Source organism: Acipenser ruthenus, chromosome 5 (assembly GCF_902713425.1).
Source record: "Acipenser ruthenus chromosome 5, fAciRut3.2 maternal haplotype, whole genome shotgun sequence".
NCBI lineage: Eukaryota > Metazoa > Chordata > Actinopteri > Acipenseriformes > Acipenseridae > Acipenser > Acipenser ruthenus.
Window position 1 is genome coordinate 18,814,856 of NC_081193.1, and position 21,539 is coordinate 18,836,394.

Here is a 21,539-nt window from a genome sequence, read left to right on the forward strand (position 1 = left end):
TTGGATGGTTTGTAGATTATGAAGTAAAAGACATTGTGGTCTGCATCAATAAACAGGAGTGTAAAGTCTCTAATTAGAAGCTGAATGTAGCCACAGGACCTCATTTAAATTGTATTCTGAATGTGTGTCTCAGAGATATGAGGCAAATATAATGTGGCAGTAGCAGCTTTTAAAAACAAACCATACGATTGCAGCAGTACAATCAGAGAATACTACTTTACACACAAATATACCTTTTACTCCCACAGTTGTCTCCAACCACCCTGAAAATATATTTGATGTCACAAAGGAACTGTTTATCTTGTAAAATGTACACCCACATTAATATTTCTCAAATGACATTAATAAATAAAATCTCTAACTGGAAGATTATTTAGGATTAATTTACATACAAATGAACATAAAAATACACCTTAAGAACTGATATTCTACTACAATATCTTAAATTGCAATACAAGCCAGCTTTAATGCTACCCTACAACAGATAAACTTAGTTTCAGATACACACAATCCTGGATCAGACCTCACTCGCACTCTTCGTAAACTGACGCTTGATCAGCCCTTCGAGGGAACAATTAATCTAGATGGGTTATTTTTGCTGTGCTATACTTACCTTCACACATAGTGTAGTTTATTATTTTTTATTTTTTTAATTTAGTTGTTGCCAATGGTTTTTTACCCTGGTTTTCTCCCCAATTTGGAATGCCCAATTGTTATTTGTATCCCAGTTCACCTCTGTAATCCGCTGGCGAGTCGGGAAATGGAGGCTGGAACATGCGTCCTCTGAAACGTGCTCCTGCCAATCCAGATCTGATGGCTCCACTGCAAAACCGCGGCGCCTTATCGGCCACAGGGGTCGTTGGTGCGCGGTGAGCCGTGGATTCCCCTGCTGACCTAAGCCCTCCCTACCCGGGAGGCGCTTGGCCAATTGTGTGTCGCCCCGTAGGATCCCCCGGTCAAATAAAATACATAAAACCATTTGCAAACAATTCAATTTTTCACCTTTATTCAAGTATTTCACCGCAGTTTTCTTGAAAATGACAGTAAGTGTTCCAAATTTCAAAGAAAAAAACAATAACTTATTTGTACTATATTGACAAAATAAAATGTCACGTTACATACAATCTGGGATAAACCTGCGAAAACGAAAGCCAGTCAATGTTGCAAAGCTACATTTAAAAAATATATATATACAAATACATACAAGGGAAAAATCCCAACAAATTCAAGCTTACATTGTGATTATGCAAATTGTACAGGTTCAGCATTGTGACCTGACATTCAGTATGCAATGTTAGCATTTATTTATTTTAAGAGGAGGGCACAAAAATCAAACATAACTAGCATATTAGAATTATATTGGCATCTGAGAATTAAACACAATTGCTAATGAGCAAAAATGTGCAGTTATAGGTCACAGAAGAGGCATAAACCCTGTATCAACACCCCAGCAGTTATGGTGTCTGGACAGTGAATCAATATTGCTGCAAAATGTCAGACCTTTAGGCTGGTGAGGAAGGTACTGCACCAACAACCTTAGTTGTTAACTATAATAATCAATACCATTTATTTATTTTTAAAGTAGCCAATAAATCAGAAGATCTTGTAGTAATTCTGACACACAGTTATGATGAGGCCAAATCATTTGGCATGTGCACCAGGCTTCAGTTACAGAGTCACAAGAAAGGCTCGGGACACAGAGCAGAACAGGTTTCTCGAAGTTTTTCACTTAACAAATCAATAGCTTTTAACTTGATGGATTCCTGCAATCTTTCTGAGTGGTATATTTTCTAAACAGTTTTCAGGGGGAGTGACTGATACCATAAGCACATAAGTACAAAATATGTGTTTCTAAAATGAAAAGCACCGTCAGGGTACAGGGAATAAAATCAATGCTGTCGTGGCATGTTAACCGGCTGCCCGCTTTGTTTGATAATCTCTTTCATCTGGAGCACCAGAACTCTGAATGATTGCAATGTGCGTACCAAAAGAAAGTTACAGTAATACATTGGACAATGAAGCCACTTATTCTCTGAAGACCTTTTGATTTTTAGCTGACAAACTAATACCATGTTGGGATATTATTCTTTAGGACTCATTGACTCCAAAGCATATTCAGCAACATTTCTGACCAGGAGCAAAAGTGGTAAAATTATGATAAATGGATTGGCTTGAAGAATATTGTTTTAATACATTTTAAAAGGTTAAGCTGCATTTTTGGGATCATTCTAGACCATTACACGCAGGTATCAGACGATCAATGGTTACTTCTGCCATGGGATATATATATGGTCAGTATCTCAGCAGCATTTCAAACTTGCTTATAACTTACAAAATAATTTTACATTTTCATCTCAATCACCCACCAGTCACAGAGCCCCCTTTTCAGACACACTTTTTTGTCAAGCTGCAGTTATTTTAAAGAAGTACTGCTTCTGAAAAAAGTGTTCACTTTACAAACTGAATATTTTTTTTTATAAATGCATCAAGAACCTGAGACCTGTAAAACCCATTTTTTCAGAAACTTGCTACAAAATGTTGCTATGTTGTGTTCAGCACAAAACTTAATGCTCAACAATTTCCCAAAACTTCTGAAGTACAAAAGGCTGTTTAAGTTTATGAATATTACTATAAAAACACCCATCCATTATATATATAAAGAAAAAAAAACCCACCACATTCAATCCCAAGGTAATCATTTTAAAAGTCTGCCAAAACCCAGCCTACTTCTACACAAAAGAACAAAAGTACAATTCTACTTTAAACATTTAAAAACACAGGAAATGGCATTTTTTTGTATATAAAAGAAGCTGATTTTTCCTAGGCTCAGGTGAAGGTGAGTTTCAGATTACTGCAGTTGCCAAACAAATTAAAGTGTACTTTTAATAGATAGAAAGATAGATTGAGATAGATTAGAGGTATAAACCATGACGGGCAATGTGGTTCCCATGAAATATACGCATGCCTGGGTGTTTTTTATATATATATACATATACACACATACATACATACAGTGCCTTGCAAAAGTATTCAGACCCCTGACCAATTCTCTCATATTATTGAATTACAAATGGTACACTGAAATTTCGTTCTGTTTGATATTTTATTTTAAAACACTGAAACTCAAAATCAATTATTGTAAGGTGACATTGGTTTTATGTTGGGAAATATTTTTAAAAAAAATAAAAAAAACTGAAATATCTTGCTTGCATAAGTATTCAACCCCTGTGCTGTGGAAGCTCCCAGTTTACACCGATGAAAGAAATTGCTCTAACGAGGACACAATTACCTTACCATTGGCCTCCACCTGTGAACCATTAAAGTTGCTGTCACATTTTCTGGATAAAAACCCCACTGTTGAAGGATCATTGGTCAGGCTGTGAATCTGAAGGAAAATGAAGACCAAAGAGCATTCTACAGAAGTTAGAGATAAAGTAATACAAATGCATCGATTAGGGAAAGGGTACAAAATAATATCCAAGTGTGTGGATATCCCAGTGAGCACAGTTGGATCAATAATCAGGAAGTGGAAGCTGCATCACACCACCCAGGCACAGCCAAGAAAATGCCGTCCCTCAAAACTCAGCGCTCAAACAAGGAGACTTGTGAGAGAAGCCACAGAGAGGCCAACAATCACTTTGAAGGAGCTACAGAGTTCAGTGGCTGGGAGTGGAGTAATGGCACACCAGTCAACCATATCAAGAGCTCAGCATAACACTGGCCTGTATGGGAGGGTGGCAAGAAAGAAGCAGTTACTCAAAAAACTACCATCTGAAAGCACGTCTGGAGTTTGCCAGAAAGCATGAGAGTGAACTAGCTGCGATTTGGGAAAAGGTTTTGTGGTCAGATGAGACCAAGATAGAGCTTTTTGGCCAAAACTCGTAGCGCTATGTGTGACGCAAACCTAATACTGCCCATGCCTCACACCATCCCTACAGTGAAATATGGTGGTGGCAGCATCATGCTGTGGGGATGCTTCTCATCAGCAGGGACTGGGCATCTTGTTAAAATTGAAGGAAGAATGGATGGAGCAAAATACAGGGAAATACTGCAAGAGAACCTGCTTCAGTCCGCTAAAAAACTGAAGCGTGGGAGGAAATTCACCTTTCAGCAGGACAATGATCCCAAGCACATGGCCAAAGCAACATTGGAGTGGCTCAAGAACAAAAAGGTGAATGTCCTACAGTGGCCCAGTCAAAGTCCTGATCTCAATCTCATTGAGAATCTGTGGCACTATTTGAAAATTATGGTCCACAAGTGTCGTCCAACCAACCTGAACAACCTGGAGCAAAACTGCCAAGAAGAATGGGCCAAAATCACTCCGACACTGTGTGCAAAGCTGGTACATACTTACCCCAAAAGACTTAAAGCTGTTATTGCAGCGAAAGGAGGCTCTACCAAATATTAATGTGTGGGGGTTGAATACTTATGCAAGCAAGATATTTCAGTTTTTTATTTTTCTTAAAAATATTTCCCAACATAAAACCAATGTCACCTTACAATAATTGATTTTGAGTTTCAGTGTTTTAAAATAAAATATCAAACAGAACGAAATTTCAATATACCATTTGTAATTCAGTAATAATTGGTCAGGGGTCTGAATACTTTTGCAAGGCACTGTATATACACACACATATATACATACAGTACTGTGCAAAAGTTTTAGGCAGGTGTGAAAAAATGCTGTAAAGTAAGAAAAAATAGACATGTTTATAGATTATATTGATCAATTAACTAAATGCAAAGTGAGTGAACAGAAGAAAAATCTACATCAAATCCATATTTGGTGTGACCACCCTTTGCCTTCAAAACAGCATCAATTCTTCTAGGTACACTTGCACAAAGTCAGGGATTTTGTAGGCATATAGTCAGGTGTATGATTAAACAATTATACCAAACAGGTGCTAATGATCATCAATTCAATATGTAGGTTGAAACACAATCATTAACTGAAACAGAAACAGCTGTGTAGGAGGAATAAAACTGGGTGAGGAACAGCCAAACTCAGCTAACAAGGTGAGGTTGCTGAAGACAGTTTACTGTCAAAAGTCATACACCATGGCAAGACTGAGCACAGCAACAAGACACAAGGTAGTTATACTGCATCAGCAAGGTCTCTCCCAGGCAGAAATTTCAAGGCAGACGGGTTTCCAGATGTGCTGTCCAAGCTCTTTTGAAGAAGCACAAAGAAACGGGCTACGTTGAGGACCGTAGACGCAGTGGTCGGCCAAGGAAACTTACTGCAGCAGATGAAAGACGCATCACACTTACTTCCCTTCGCAATCGGAAGATGTCCAGCAGTGCCATCAGCTCAGAATTGGCAGAAAACAGTGGGACCCTGGTACACCCATCTACTGTCCCGAGAAGTCTGGTCAGAAGTGGCCTTCATGGAAGACTTGCGGCCAAAAAGCCATACCTCCGACGTGGAAACAAGGCCAAGCGACTCAACTATGCACGAAAACACAGGAACTGGGGTGCAGAAAAATGGCAGCAGGTGCTCTGGACTGATGAGTCAAAATTTGAAATATCTGGCTGTAGCAGAAGGCAGTTTGTTTGCCGAAGGGCTGGACAGCGGTACACGAATGAGTGTCTGCAGGCAACAGTGAAGCATGGTGGAGGTTCCTTGCAAGTTTGGGGCTGCATTTCTGCAAATGGAGTTGGGGATTTGGTCAGAATTAATGGTCTCCTCAATGCTGAGAAGTACAGGCAGATACTTATCCATCATGCAATACCATCAGGGAGGCATCTGATTGGCCCCAAATTTATTCTGCAGCATGACAATGACCCCAAACATACAGCGAAAGTCATTAAGAACTATCTTCAGCGTAAAGAAGAACAAGGAGTCCTGGAAGTGATGGTATGGCCCCCACAGAGCCCTGATCTCAACATCATCGAGTCTGTCTGGGATTACATGAAGAGAGAGAAGCAACTGAGGCTGCCTAAATCCACAGAAGAACTGTGGTTAGTTCTCCAAGATGTTTGGGCCAACCTACCTGCCAAGTTCCTTCAAAAACTGTGTGCAAGTGTACCTAGAAGAATTGATGCTGTTTTGAAGGCAAAGGGTGGTCATACCAAATATTGATTTTATGTAGATTTTTCTTCTGTTCACTCACTTTGCATTTTGTTAACTGATAAATATAAACTATTAACATGTCTATTTTTGAAAGCATTCTTACTTTACAGCATTTTTTCACACCTGGCCTAAAACTTTTGCACAGTACTGTGTGTAATGAGAGAGAGAGAGAGAGAGAGAGAGAGAGAGAGAGAGAGAGAGAGAGAGAGAGAGAGAGAGAGAGAGAGAGATCCAGTACCTTAGCTTCTTAGTATGTAAACTGTAGAAGAAAGTACACAACAAATACTGTTGGTAGCCATTAAACAGCTGTATTTTATACATAAAAAAGCCGAGGTAGCTCTGTATTATCTCTGCAGTAGTCCAATATTCATTCCTTAAAGTACTGTGTTGCATATCTTCGAAGGCTGCACCTGACACTGCTTGAAGGCTGTAGTGATTGGAGATGGTAATACTGGCTCTAACATTGTTCTGTTAAGCTTTTGGAAAATAATGACCATGCCATGCTTGGAAATACGAGAAACCACACAAAGTAATGCTCTCTGTGACTTGACTACAAATCAACACTGCCTAGAATGGTCTTCTGACATACTATGGGAATACTAAAAAGATTGGCACATTTTTCTTGCAAAAATAAATAAGGGGGACGCATCAGAAAATAAATATATATACAGTAGATGCCGCTTATTAACAACCTCTCAGTTCCCAGCAAAAAGTTGTCATTAACCGAAAGTTGCCAATAAGCGAAAAGACCCTGTTTTCAAGTGTATTTATATAGAACAACTATATATACTGTAGTTGTACAAATATGGCACTGGAATACATGTGTTTAAAATGTTAGTGTTAAAAAATGAACATGAGAAACACAAAATACCCAAAAAACAAAAAAAGGAGTTGGCTTAAATAGTACTACACAATGATGTACTACAATTGTCCTTACACTGAGTGAAGCAAACATGAAAAAAATGTGTTGTACTTACAATCAATTCTAAAGAACACAATTTTAAAATAAGAAATTGTCCAACATTGTCTGCTTTTTACAATGTACCACCTCCGGCTGTAAATCCATCTCAATTTTGCGTGCAGCTTCGTAGCCAGTTTCAAAGCCACGATTCTGCCTCAGTCCACCATAAATACGATGTTGCGAAGTCAGTGTGTTATAAAAGCTGTATGAAGTATGCACATAAATCATGCAAGTGTGCTCTGTAGCACTGGCAGCTAGTAATAAAGTTGTCAATAAGCGGCGTGCAGTTGCTAATATCAGAATTCCATTCACATTAAAGTCTATGGGATGGGATTGGTTCCTGGGAAAATGTTGTAAATAACCGAAAGTTGTCTATCAGGGTTGCTAATAACCGACATCTACTGTATTTTCAACAAAGCCATAAACTACATATTAAAAATCTGTATTAAAATAATAATAAAAATAATACTACTTTGCACTCGATTGCTTTTCCCTTGTGAAAAGGTTTGGGTTGAAATCTGCACTAGATAAATTGGTTAGCACCAGTTCCCCTTTTGCTATTCAGGAAGAACAGCCCGTGTGTCAAGTGCTTGGTGAAATATTTCAATGCAAAGATTTCAGACCTGAAAAAAAAAAAGGCTTTGAAATATTAAAACTCAAGAGGCTAAACACACTCTACACTGAATATTCTAGCATACATACCTACCAGTAGCAGCACTTTACAATTAGGTTTCACTTTTTTTTTTTTTTTAATTATAATTATGGGTACAGTAATAAGGCACATGCTAGGCAGTGCAAACTACAGGTGAGTCTTTATATCTGTTAACTGCATCCAGTTATTTCAGCTATTTGTTATGACACAAAGGAACACTCAAACAGGGTTCAGTTTGTACACAGTGGACATACAACATTATAAACCCAAAGGAAAGTTACATTTCATGATCGTGAAAGCAAACTGTGCCACCTTTTCCAGCTGGGACTGGCCAAAAAAAAAAAAAAAATCCTGGCTCAGTTTTTTAAAATAGGCTCTTATCAACACTGTTGTTAGATTTTATTTGGATTGAAGTCAGTACTGTAGCTGCACTGCCATCACAGCATTTAAAACTGGATAGCTCTTGTACACTATCTGCCAAAAATCACTACAACATTCATCTTCAAATAGTCTACACATGTTTATCCTCATTTGCAACTGGGTTTGCAACATCAGTTTGTCTGAAATGTTTACGATCTCTAACCTCGAGAAATCAATGTTGAACTTTCTCAATACAATCCAAATATAACCTAGGCAGAGAGAATACAGCACAACTTATGTTTGTTTCATCTTAGCTCAAAGGGAAAAAAAGGGATTCTCCTTAAATTAATAATACACAATAATTTCGGGGGGTACTGGTTAGCTGTACCTACATGAGTGGTTCTGAGCACTTCTAAAATACAAATTAGGTTTGGAAAGTAGAAACATCATAAATGGCACAGCAATTACATTTACAAATTGTTTTCAATGTATTTTTTTTAAGTTTTGGTAATTTCTGCCAGTGGCTAGAAAAGATTATTACAGTTTGCTTGAGCAGCATAAGGGCTGATTTAACTGATCTCCCCATTAGCTCCCATTATTCCAGTGGCAGGCAAGATACATTTTTATTTTTTATTTTTATTGACTGTACTTGCTTGCTTATAATTATTGAAACCAGGAGCAGCGATAGCACCAGAATCTGCAAACATCATCAGCCTCTGTCTGTGTCTGTTGACAAGAGATAACCTTTGATACAGGTCTGTGTTTGGTTCCAGGTTCCTGAGACAATAGCACCAAAGTCACCAGTACAAAGTGAGAGGGAGCTTTTTTTTAAGACCGAGGCTCCAAACAAGCTCTGTGTTGAAGGAAAGAAATGGCTCAGAACACTGATCTCTATCAGTAACGAGTCTGTCAGGATAAACCTGTTTGTCTTTAAAATCAAATCACAGGAATGTTTCAAAAGTATCAACTGTTCTTTCCATATCCTGAAAAAAAAAAAAGAAAGAATTAAAAATCCACAAAACACCCTTGTGGATTGTAGCCAGCAGTGACAATTGAATCCACTTCAATGCAACTCCCAGCTGGTCTGTTAGCAAGTGGCATTGTAGACAGGCTATGGCATTAAATTTCCCCAAAACCCACGCATGCAATGAACACACACACACACACACACACACACACTAGGGATGTGAATTTTAAATGTTTAAAACGTATAAACTCTAAAGGTAGTCGTTAAACGTTTAATAACATGCTAGACGTATAACCGGTCACATGACAAAATGTCACCAAAACGCGTATTTTTTTATGCATTAATTTTAGTAATTTATCATCAGCAGTCCGTCGCGCATCAGACTGCTCTAGTGCCTCAGTAAGGGCGGATATTATAAAAAGGAAGGGGTTTGGCAATTGCCTCCAAGTAGCTTTTCTAATTGGTGCAACAGAAAGATTGACACTGGAGGGGGGGGGGGGTTATTCTCAGTCGATCTGGCGCTTCACTGGTGCACTGTGTGTGTGTTTATGCCTGTAGTAGGCGTGGTATGGTATCAATTCCACGGCACGGTAATAACGTTAATGACAAGCGATTTTCTGATATTTAAAATGGCATCTCTAAACAAAGAAAGCCACGTTTGGAAGTATTTTGAGAAACCGGACAAGAAAACAGTGGTGTGTAAATAATTATGCCAAACAAAATTGCCGTACCACAAAAGTTCAATGCTTCACCATTTGAAATGAAAACATTCAGAATTATCATGGAGCTACTGATGGCAATAAAAAGCAAACATCCATAACAACATTTGCTACAGATTTGGCCGAATAGGGCGTGATCACGTTATCCCCTATGAGGACAGTGCATGTGAATCGTGAATGCTGCAGTTTTGAAATCGATGCAAGATTATCCCAATACTGTGCCGACCCATAAAACAATAACAGCGAGGCTGGAAAAACTTAAAGAAAATCGTGCTGCAGCTGTTCATACAAAACTTTCAAAAGGGAGAAAAAGTTGCAATTACCACAAACTCGTGGACCCCATTCCCAAATCTTCCCATAGGTGGAAGGCTTTTTTCACTTGAAATTGTTCTGTATGCTTTTAGACCAAACGGTCGTTTAGTACAGTTTTTGTTTGTATGTTGGAAATACTGCACTAAAGTAAAAGGACCCCTGAGACACGGGTTCAAACAGGTAGGCCAGGCATCTCTTCTTACAATTGAATGTAAGGTTGTGAGGATACATGAATTTGAATACTTTACATTTAGTAATACTTGACCATATACAATTAACTGCACAAGAAGGCAAACATTATATTAATTACTTAATATATTACTTGATTGTGCGTTAGTTTGGCATTTAAAATTGGACTTGTGTCCCCCACCTAGGCTTGAACCCATGACCCTCCGATCAAGAGTCTAGAGCCCTAACCACTACTCCACACTGCTAAACATGGCAACATACGTGATCTTTCTATAATGAGCAACAGGAGTGAAGTTGGTTTGGAGGATTTTGATACCACTTTTGACTCTCTTCCTCTTGTCTTCATCATCGGTAGCAGTAGGTAATAGAGCTGTTAACTGATTGTACTCGCTAAGCTTAGGCTTGAGAAGCTGGTTATTGCCCCTTCTCTGAGTTTATTTCAGTTACACTCTTCGGAGTGATTATTATTTTTGTTATTAAGGATTATATAAATTGTTTTACACTTATATATTTCCTTCACGCTTTGCTTCGGCATCGCGTTTTGTTTACTTTCGTGGTCTCCGTCTTTCTTGTGTTAATAATTATTTTATAATTATTAGTGTTGTGTTTTGGGTTTTTTTGTAAATAAAATTGTATATATTTTGTGAAGGACGCGCGTTGCGTTGGCCTTGGCCGCGCGCGTATCTGCAGCCCCGGTCTTGCCTTGGCTAGACCACGTGTGTGGAGCCTGCACTGCAGTCTCCCACATACTACCTCTGCGGTGTGTTCCACCAACCGCGTGGTAGCTGTACTGTGCCCCAGTCACATATCACTATCATATAGTGCTGCTGCAGCGTCCAAAAAAGAAAAAAAACACACTTTTTCCCCCCTATTCACTGCACAGAGGAAGACAACCACAAAGCACAAATTCCCAAGCACCAACAGGTAAGTAGTGCACAGCACCCAAGACACAGTACCAGCACTTAGCGTCTCCGCTCTGTGGGTCAGCTGACGTTTAGGCGTCTGTGCTAGCGTTCTATGCTCGGTACTCACGCTCCGGCGTGCTGCGCTTCGGCGTTCACATCGGTGCTCGACGCTTCGGCGTTCGCTGCTCGTCAGTGCTTGCGACAAACAAGGCATTTTGTCGGGCTTTCACCGATGCGTGACCTGCCAGGCCAAGTTGCCTGCCAGCGATCTGCATGATGACTGTGTAGCGTGTTTGGGGCCGGAGCACGCTGCATCTGCCTTGGCGGATAAGGCATACTGCCATCTATGTGCGGGGTTCCAGACACACACCCTTCGCCAGAGAGCAAAGAAGGCGGTTGGGAGTCATTCTCCATCCTCAGGGTCATCCTATACAGTCTCGGCCCCGCCGTCGTCTGCTACGACGCCACCGGTGAGGCTGCAGCTCTCCAGGAGCCCATCCTCCCAGCTTACAGCTGGTCAGAGGTCTCCAGCCAGGCGTGCTCGGGAACGTTCCCGCAGCCCCTCCTCTCGTGGGGCACGTCCCCATCGGGAGTCCAGGTCGAGATCTCGATCGTCTCGCCGTAGAAGGCACTCTTGCTCCCCTCGACGGGACAGGCGACACCAGGACAGATTTGGAGTGGCTGAGCTCACCTCCAAAATGTCACAGTTTATAGAGGTCATGATGGGGCAGCAATCCTTCCTCATGACCCTAGCGAACGTGGCGCCTCGGGTCCCAGAACAACGGACCGGGCCCATCTCTAATCAGCCAGTGGCTCCTCCACCAGTTGCTCACGGCCAACCCCAGGAAGTGTGGGACATCGATGCGATCTCAAGGGACGCATCCGACTTGGAGCCCTTGCTGGAGGAGTATAGCACAGAGGGCGAGGTGGCCTTCCAGCACTCTGGGCAGGAGACCGACCCTGAAGTACTGGACACTAATGACCCTATGTGGTCAGTGGTCGAGAGGGCAACCCGTCACTTGGGCGTGGACTGGCCCATGCTAGAGCCAACAACGGTGCTCCCTCTTTGAGTCGCCATCAGCCCAGCCCCTTCAGTCCAGCATGCTACCGGCACTCCTGGATTTTATTAAGGAGGTGCAGTCCACCTGGGGGGCCCCGGCCTCCGCCCCTGCAACTTCTCGCAAGGCTTCGGCCTTCACCATGCAAGGGGTGAGCAAAGCTGGGTTGGCATCCTTCCCACCGGTGGGCGCTGCGTTCGCCGCGTTAGTGAAGGCGCCAACATTATCGGGGCTGACCAAGGATCCTGCGTGCCCCAACAGGCAATGTAAGATTACGGAGGTCCACCTGAAAAAAGGGTACGCCGTGGCTACAGAGGCAGTCAGGCTGTCTAACGTGGCCAGCCTCCTGACGGTCTACCAGGCGGCGGTCATCCGGGATCTGCCCGAGTGCCCCTCCGTTGCCCTTAGGACCGAGCTAGGCACAATTGCTCAGCTGTTGGTGAAGCTGGCTCAATTAAATGCGCAAGCACAGGGCAGGAGCATCGCTTCTCTTGTGGTGGCAAGAAGGCTGCTCTGGCTCTCGCAGGCGAGGGTACAGGAGCCTGATAAGGTCCCATTGCTGGATGCTCCAATATCACCGGGGCATACGTTTGGCCCAGCGGTAGAGGAGATGCTGCAATGCTCCGTCAAGGCGCGTGAGGCTTCACAGCAGTTGGCAAAGATGTGGCCAAACAAACCTTTCCAACCAAGGCGGCCACAGGAGCACCAGTGGCGCAGGACACCGCCACAGCAGCAGACGCAACCACGGGGCAATAAAATCTCCCCTTCGGGTGCATCAGCGCGCAGCCAACCCGCGTGGCAGACGACGTCCTTGTGGCTCTGGCCAGGCCCCTCGCGAACGAGTGCAGCCGAAACAGCCCTGAAAATTCCAGGCAGCTGTCAACCCACCCCTACACTGTCCCACAGCTCCAGTTCTAGCAACACTGCACCGACAACATCTGGGTGCACAAAACTATATTCACCGGGTACATCCTTCAGTTCCGGGTAAACCCCCTCCCCTCTGGGGAGTGGTGGTAACTGCAGTGAAGGACTCGGTTCAGTCCTCAGCTCTGAATGTGGAAATACAGGCATTGCTCAGGAAGCGTGCCATCCAAATACTTCCTGGTGCCCAAGAAGGATGGCGGGCTCCGTCCTATTTTAGATCTACGGCTACTGAACAAATACCTGCGGGTGTTATCGTTCAGGATGCTTATGCACAGGCACATCATCCAGTCTGTCCGACAAGGCGACTGGTTCACCACCGTGGACCTGACAGATGCGTACTTTCACGTTCCCATCTGCCCAGGTCACAGGAAGCATCTGCGGTTCACATTTCAGAGCAGAGTTTTGTGTCCTTCCATTCGGCCTGTCACTAGCTCCCCGAACCTTTTCGAAATGTATGGATGCCATTCTAGCTCCCTTGCTGGCTCAAGGCGTCCGACTGCTGAATTATCTGGACGACTGGCTCGTCTGCACACAGTCGAAGGAGCAGGTGGCACAGCACACAGTGATGGTTACAGACCATCTTCAGTGGCTAGGTCTGAAGGTCAATTCAGAAAAGAGCCGCCTCGTGCCAAGCCAACAGACCGAATTCTTGGGTCTACATCTGGACTCAGTGTCCATGGAAGCGACCCTGTCGACACAAAGAGTTGTCTCGATGGAGCGGTGTCTCTCCCTATTCAGGTTGAGAGAAACAGTCAGCATGGAGCTGTGTCAGCACATGCTGGGCTTGATGGCTGCTGCCTCGCAAGCCATTCTTTTGGGCTTATTACACCAGAGACCTCTGCAGGCCTGGTTCAATGCCTTCGCGTTGCATCCGCGGAGAGACAAACACCGCAGGTTGAGGATATCCTGCTAAGAAATAAATAATAATAATAATAATAATAATATCCCGAACCTGCTGGCAAGTGCTGCGCTGGTGGAAAGTTCCATCGAACATCCGCCAGGGCGTACGCTTGGGTCTCATCTTCCGAAGGGAGGTTATCACGACCGACGCTTCCAACCAAGGTTGGGGAGCAGTCTGGAACGGCTCAGGGACCCGCGGAGTGTGGTCAGGACCCTGGAGGTCAGCCCACATCAATGCTCTGGAACTCAGAGCGGTTGACCTCGCCCTCCGGCACTTCTTGCCAGTGCTTCTAGGCAAGCACGTGTTAGTGCAGTCAGACAACACCACAGTTGTGGCGTATATCAACCGCCAGGGAGGCCTACGGTCCCCCTGCCTTCACCGGATGGTAACACGGATGTTGCTATGGGCACAACCGTGTTTATCCTCTCTGCGTGCAGTTCACCTACCGGGCAGAGTCAATTACGCAGCGGATCTCCTGTCCAGAGGAGGCCCTCTTGCGGGTGAATGGCGTCTCCACCCTCAGGTGGTAGAGCATGTTTGGGAATGGTTCGGCATAGCGCAAGTAGATCTCTTCGCTTCGCGAGAGACCACGCACTGCCCCCTATGGTTCTCGGTGAAGGACCTCGACAGCCCTCTAGGAGTCGATGCACTGGCTCACGAATGGCCGCCAGGGCTCCTATATGCGTTTCCACCGATTCCGATGCTCCCTGCCTTCTTAGAGAAGGTCAGGGTAGAGCAAGCGACAGTGATTCTGATCGCTCCTCGGTGGCCTCGGAGAATATGGTTCCCGAGCCTGGTGCAGTTGCTGCACGGTCGCCCGAGGGAGCTCCCCCTGCGAGCGGACCTATTGTCCCAGGCCCAAGGAGGGCTTTGGCACCCGAACCCCAAGCTCATGCAGCTATGGGCTTAGCCCCTGAACAGGAGCGCCTGTCAGCCTTAGGGCTCTCGACGGCGGTGATTTCAACCATTCAGAGTGCTAGAGCGCCCTCTACTAGGTCGCAATATACGTGCAGTTGTTTCAAGATTGGTGTCTGGCTTAGGGTCATGACCCAATATCCTGCCCTATGGCAGTATTACTACAGTTTCTGCAGAAACTGTTAGGTGTAGGAAAGTCTCCTTCTACACTTAAGGTGTATTTAGGCGCCATATCGGCTTGCCATGTACGCATTGACGGGTTATCACCAGGTTGTCATTTTCTGGCATCTCAATTCCTGAAGGGCGCAAGACGCTTGCGACCTCCCAGGGACGACCAATTTACCGTCATGGAGCCTTGACGTGGTGCTAGAAGCCCTTACCAAGTCACCGTTCGAGCCTCCCCACAGTGTGGATATGAAGCTCGTGTCTATGAAGACTGCGTTTTTGCTGTCAGTGGCATCAGCCAAACGTGTGGGCGAGTTACATGCACTATCAGTGCATTCATCATGTACTCGTTTCGCAGGAGACGGTTCTAAAGTCTCCATGCGTCCAAATCTGGCCTTTTTACCAAAGGTCATTTTCCGGTTTCATTGAACCAACTAGTTGAGTTGATGGCGTTACATCCTCCTCCTTTTTCTTCCCCAGAGGAAGAACGGTTACACATGCTCTGCCCCGTGCGGGCATTGAGGTGTTATATTGACCATACAACGACTGTGAGGCAAACAGAACAGTTGTTCATATGCCATGGTTGTAGGACTTTGGGTCAGCCGTTGTCTAATGTTGAAGGCACATTCCACTAGGGGTATGGCGACATCCTGGGCCCTCTTTAGAGGGGTGCCGGTGTCTGACATTTGCGTTGCAGCCAGTTGGGCTACACATACTTTTACGAGGTTCTACCGTTTAAATGTACTGGAATCCTCTGCTCCGTCATTTGGAGCATCCGTGTTACACTCTATGACACCCTAGTTGGCGGTCATATTGAGTATTGTCACGATATGGTGTTGACTTCCACCTTAGGACAGGTGTCATTGCGAGCGCAGACACTGAGGCGCGGCTCCACATATGCGTAGATGTATTGCCTACGCAGTGGCGTTATGATGTAAGTCTGTCCTACTGCCGAGATTCCTCCCTCGCGACGGCTTGGGTACACTGTTCTCATACCTTGATGGTTATTTTCGACTTGAAAGGGAACGATAGGTTGAGGATGCAACCCCGGTTCCCTGAAAGAGAAAATAACCATCAAGCCGCGAGGTCGCTCTGGAAGCCTTCACGGCCTGAAGAGCAAAAGAGGAAGAGAGTCTCCCTATCGGCAGCTTTGTTATAAAGCTCAGCCAATCCCAACTGCCTGACGGCAATATTCCATACCTTGATGGTTATTTTCTCTTTCAGGGAACCGGGGTTGCATCCGCAACCTATCGTTCTGTTGTATTGAACATTTCAATAAATGGCAGAGAGCAAGTCGATAATGGCACATGTTTTGATGTTCTGATTTTTATTTGATAATTACTGTTTACTGATTATTATTGTTACTAGCAGCGTTTTTGTTTTCATTGTTCAAAAAAATAAATAAAGTGTTTTTATCTCTATATTGAATATGGGTATGTAGTACACAGCAGCATAAAGGGTTAATGAAAAACACAGTTTAGGTCATTTATTTGTGTTTTATTCATCATATGTTAACATTTTACAGTAATTACAGGTTTGAAAACATTATTTTCAAAATCTGGTACTTGGAAAGGGGTTTCATTTTTACATCTGGAGTTGAAGTGGTTAAAGACTGAACTAGCTGATAAACCACAGCTGGTCCTTTAGCAAAAGCTTTTAAAAAGCAATCTCCATAAAAACTTCTAAATATAGCTATCAAAACTAATTTCAAATTATTACTATTCATAGTATTTAATGGACTACAGGTTCACAGGCTTTTTCCATTCAGTCATATAATGTAGGACCACCTAGGTCAAAACAAACATTTTACTTCTTTATTTAATTTTGCACGCTGTTAAGGTTAATGGAAAAAATCACGTCTTTTCACTGTGGCATCTCGCAATTGTAATCTCGAACAGTGTTGAATTCTTTGTTGTTTTTCACATACATACAGACACACACACAGACACACACACACCATCTTTACTATGCTATTCAAAGGTGATGCTCTTTCCTTAACTTGCTGTTTTTCCCCCTCCCACTACATAAGAAAAGCTTTAGCTTTTGCATTGCCTTACAGCATGAAATAAGGAATTACTGCATGGCACCAACAATCTGCATATCCCCACATTCTCCAGGCCATACTGACCAATACCTTGTTAACAAACATTTAAACAAAGTCTAGAAATACATTTCAGTACTTCTACTCAAAACATATATTGTGTTATACAACGTGTATGTTAATGTAATAACTCATACACAGCAATAAAACAAATACATACATAAATAAATAAATAAATAAATAAATACTGTTGGGAATGTAGTGTACAACTCTTCCCAAAACCACGGAGAACAAGAACAATACCTGGATAAGCCTAAATCACACAAGCATCTGCTAGAAGCTGTGGAATTGAACATTGCAGGGACTTACTGTGACATGTGTTACTGGAAGTCACAACAAGTATTTAATTGCTGAACAAGCTTAAGGTGGAACATTGTTGTATAAAAAGTTAATTTGATTAGTTTTTTTTTTAGATAAAGACGGAAAGGCATCCATTTTAGCATCTCTACTACCCCCCCCCCCCATCCCCCATCCCCCATCCCATCCCATCTCATCCCATCTCATCCCCCCCATCCCATGTAGAATGAAATGAAAATAGAGCAATGTTTCCTTTTGGAGGGGATTATGGTGCACGCCTTCACATTTCTGTTAAAGCTGGCGCTTCCTGTTTTTAACAACTGGCTGTTGATTATTTTTGGGGCATATCCTGAGCAGATATGTTTGAGAAGAAAAGTCTAGACGGTCAAGATCAATTCAGATTTCTGAATGTTTCTTAATGCTTGCAAGAAGCTTCAAAATGCTGTTCCTTTCCCTCGTACAAAGTCTTCACTGAGACTGACGGCTTGTTAGTGGGGAAAGCTGTCCTTCTCCAAAGTGACTTTAATAACTCAAACTCAGCCAAATACATACATACATACATACATACATACATAAAGGCATACAGGCTCCATTTGTATGTGACAAATCATCATTTATACAGTCAGCACTCGGATATATGACACTCGGATACACACAGTCGCATTTTACTGTCTTTGTATTAAGAAACAAATCAATTCCAAATATATATATATATATATATATATATATATATATATATATATATATATATATATATATATATATATATGTAACAAATTAATGCACTTACCCATCACACGTGATTTCGGACTCCATCACCCGTTTTGTGATACAAAGCCTATCTCTTCAATGTTACAATTTATTTGAATATCCGTCACAGCCTGTGTTTTTTTTTTTTTCTCGCATGCCAAATCAGTCTGTTTTTATTGTGCAGTTACACAGCGCTTCCTCCAATTTCAACTGACAAAAATGCAGCAAAAACAAAGTGAACAAGACAAGCTAGGGTAATGTAACAGTTAATCATTAAACCGTTTTAGTACTATGATGTATTTTTTTTAATTTCTTTTAAATCGGTGATCTTTAGTTGCTTTTGTGCATTTTCATTTGCAAGTGAACTGTGTCATTAGGTCCTTATCGAGCATGATATTCTGCAATTTTGAATACTGACTTTGCATACGGTTTGAATTATTTATTTATTTTTATTATTTTTTACTAAATTGCATTACCTTTTACGCAGTTCTATACATGGGTAACATTTTGATTTAATTTTGTTGGGTCATTACTGGGGAATTTTACATACTGCTACAGTAAGTACAGGATTTAAAAGTATGTACTGTATTACAGTCCACATGTCACCTCTTTTGGCAAGTGATATTTTCAGAATCATGTCATTCTAAATTAAAATACTTCTGTTGAAAATATAGTACTGTACCAACAAAACCAACTACAGTATTATTATTTGTTTATTTAGCATATCTGAATGGAAGCCTACTTATTTTAAAACACAGTCCTTTCATCTATGTATTTTTGACATTGTATCTTTTTTGTGTTCCCTGAAAAACGGACAAGGGTTGGAACAGGCCAAAATGAAATAATCAGATATGCGTAACACGCATTTAACCATCACTGAAGTCAAAAGTTGGATATGTGAGTGCTGACTGTATGAAACAGTATTCTCAGCACAACAGAACTGATAAGACTCCACTGCTACTAATAGGCTGTGGAAAGATTCTTCACTGTTTGGTGTTACCAGAAAGCTAACCATGATTACACTTTCATTTGAATAAGTTGCCTCATTTTGTAGTGCACATCATTCCAGACCTATTTTAAGCTACATATTAGGGATGTCTGACATTAGTCCCTTATGTATGCCAAAGATAAACCAGTATGAATAATTACCACTTCCATTTCCTTTTTTTTTCTTAAGCCAACACATAAGTCCAAGTGTATTCAATCTATAAAATTATATTTCTAATGATGGAAACTGATTTTCACTGTGGTAGACGCTAGTGCTAATTAAATGTCTAAGGATAGGCTGGAAGAATCCATTGCAAAGCACTTGAAATCCATCATAATTGGAGACATCATGTCTGTGTTTGATCGACCTGTTCAAGGATTTATTCAGGACACCAGCATTTTATCTTGCATCAAGGAGCACCCCACCCCCAACACCATGCTGGGACACTGGCTGAGATGAAGGAAGTACTTTTTAATAAGTCACTTACTATCCATTCTGACAGGTGGTATAGGTTTTAGTAAAAAAATGCGTGCAGGTGACCAGTGGTACTTGTCAGAGAAGGTTTGTGGCTTTACCATGAAGGGCACTAATAAACTGAAACTGATCGAGTTAGATTGTAGCTACACTGATCGCAACGTATGAGCACATTCCCAAACTAATGTTAATGAAGTAGTTGATTTGTGAGGGCCCTCACCTCTGTAAGATGTGTCTTGTCGTAGTCCCTGCGGTGCTGATAGATGCACTGGCTCAGCAGTGAGAACAGTCTCTCTAGCTGATCAACAGTGTAGTTTTCACTCTTCTTGGTAACCAGCTGTAAGAGACTCTGCAACACGAAAACAAACAAGGGATGTTAGTAACACCTTCCGAGGACACAAACAACAAGTGGTGTCTGTGTCATGGAAGCCTACTGGGTTTAGGTCACAGAGGTGGAGAGTTGTTTGTGTTTGAATGTAAACAATTATTCAAGCATTTTTTTAATTGTGAATTGAGTGGAAAACCAATGTAGAATTAGTTCTATATTACAGTAAAAACAAAAAAACACCTTTCAGGAGTCAAGCAGTGTTTGTTAGAATATTCAAATATCTGCCTCAGTCCTTGGTCATGGTGAACTAAATAATGCTGTAGCATATCCTAACTATCCACAGATAGTTTTAGGAAACTCAGTGGAGTTCCACAGAACAGTTAAATACTGTATGGGTTGGGGTAGAAGCCTTTATATCTGGACAGTGGCTGGGGTAACAGATGGGACTTTTCACAGTACCGCTAAATGTAGTATGTATTATACTGTATGTAGATGTGGCAGCAGTGTGGAGTAGTGGTTAGGGCTCTGGACTCTTGACCGGAGGGTCGTGGGTTCAATCCCAAGTGGGGGACCTGATGTACAAAGCAAGGTACTTTACCTAGATTGCTCCAGTAAAAACCCAACTGTATAAATGGGTAATTGTATGTAAAAATAATGTGCTATCTTGTAACAATTGTAAGTCACCCTGGATAAGGGCGTCTGCTAAGAAATTATTAATAACAATAATAATAACAATAATAACAACAACAACAACAACAATAATAGATGGGTTTCAACCACCCAGTTGCTTATCCCGCGATTTCCACATGGAGCGCAAGCGAGTCCAAATTTGTCACCCGTGAAAAAAGCGTGCAGGGGTAATATAAGCATCTGCAAAGTTTAACATGCCTTTTCGACATGCTCCAGTAAATAAATAAGAAAACTATATTGTATAATAGTCTGCAGTTTTGTTTTTCGCTGGCAGATGGCAGCAGTCCCTAAGAAATGTGCTTGGCAGACCGGCCCATCCATACATAGCACAGCTGGGAATACAAAATGGATGCCAGCTAGCTACAGAGAATGAGATGAGGGTACAGTATTTACTTCTTTGTTGATGTTCTAAGGGGTTGTAAGGAAACAATTTATTCCGCTGATGAAGTACACATCACAGATAATAATGCAATGTAACAGCGATACACACCCATACCCAAAACTGTGGAAGATAGATCAACCTGTATGACGTGATGTATATGTACTAGATAAAAGACATTAGCATTGATGAGAGCTTGAAGGGCGTCTGCTTTGAAATCTATAGCACAAAAAAAAAAATTCTAAAAAGTGATATGACTTTGTTGAACTGTTATAATGCTGCAATTATAAAAAAAAAGATATAAATATATAAAAATGTTATTTATACTTCTATAATGCTGCCATTGGGAAAAAAGTATGTTATTTTGTTATTTATATTGTTATAATGCGTTATAACAATTATTTAAGGTCTATTGAAATAATATACCTCCA

The 21,539-nt window shown here is 42.0% G+C and overlaps 1 protein-coding gene across 1 annotated transcript in view; it reads right to left on the reverse strand.

Moving 5' to 3' along the window:
* Positions 1-984: 984 nt before the first annotated feature.
* The window catches only part of LOC117402349 (ATPase family AAA domain-containing protein 2B-like), a 107,900-nt gene continuing 87,345 nt past the window's right edge, over positions 985-21,539 (reverse strand). The window contains exons 27-28 of the mRNA XM_034921161.2: positions 19,932-20,060; positions 985-9,029 (exon numbers count right to left, since the gene is read on the reverse strand). Of these exons, the coding sequence (XP_034777052.2) occupies positions 8,988-9,029; positions 19,932-20,060 (171 nt within the window). The 3' untranslated portion in view covers positions 985-8,987. The remainder of the gene's footprint in view (positions 9,030-19,931; positions 20,061-21,539) is intronic.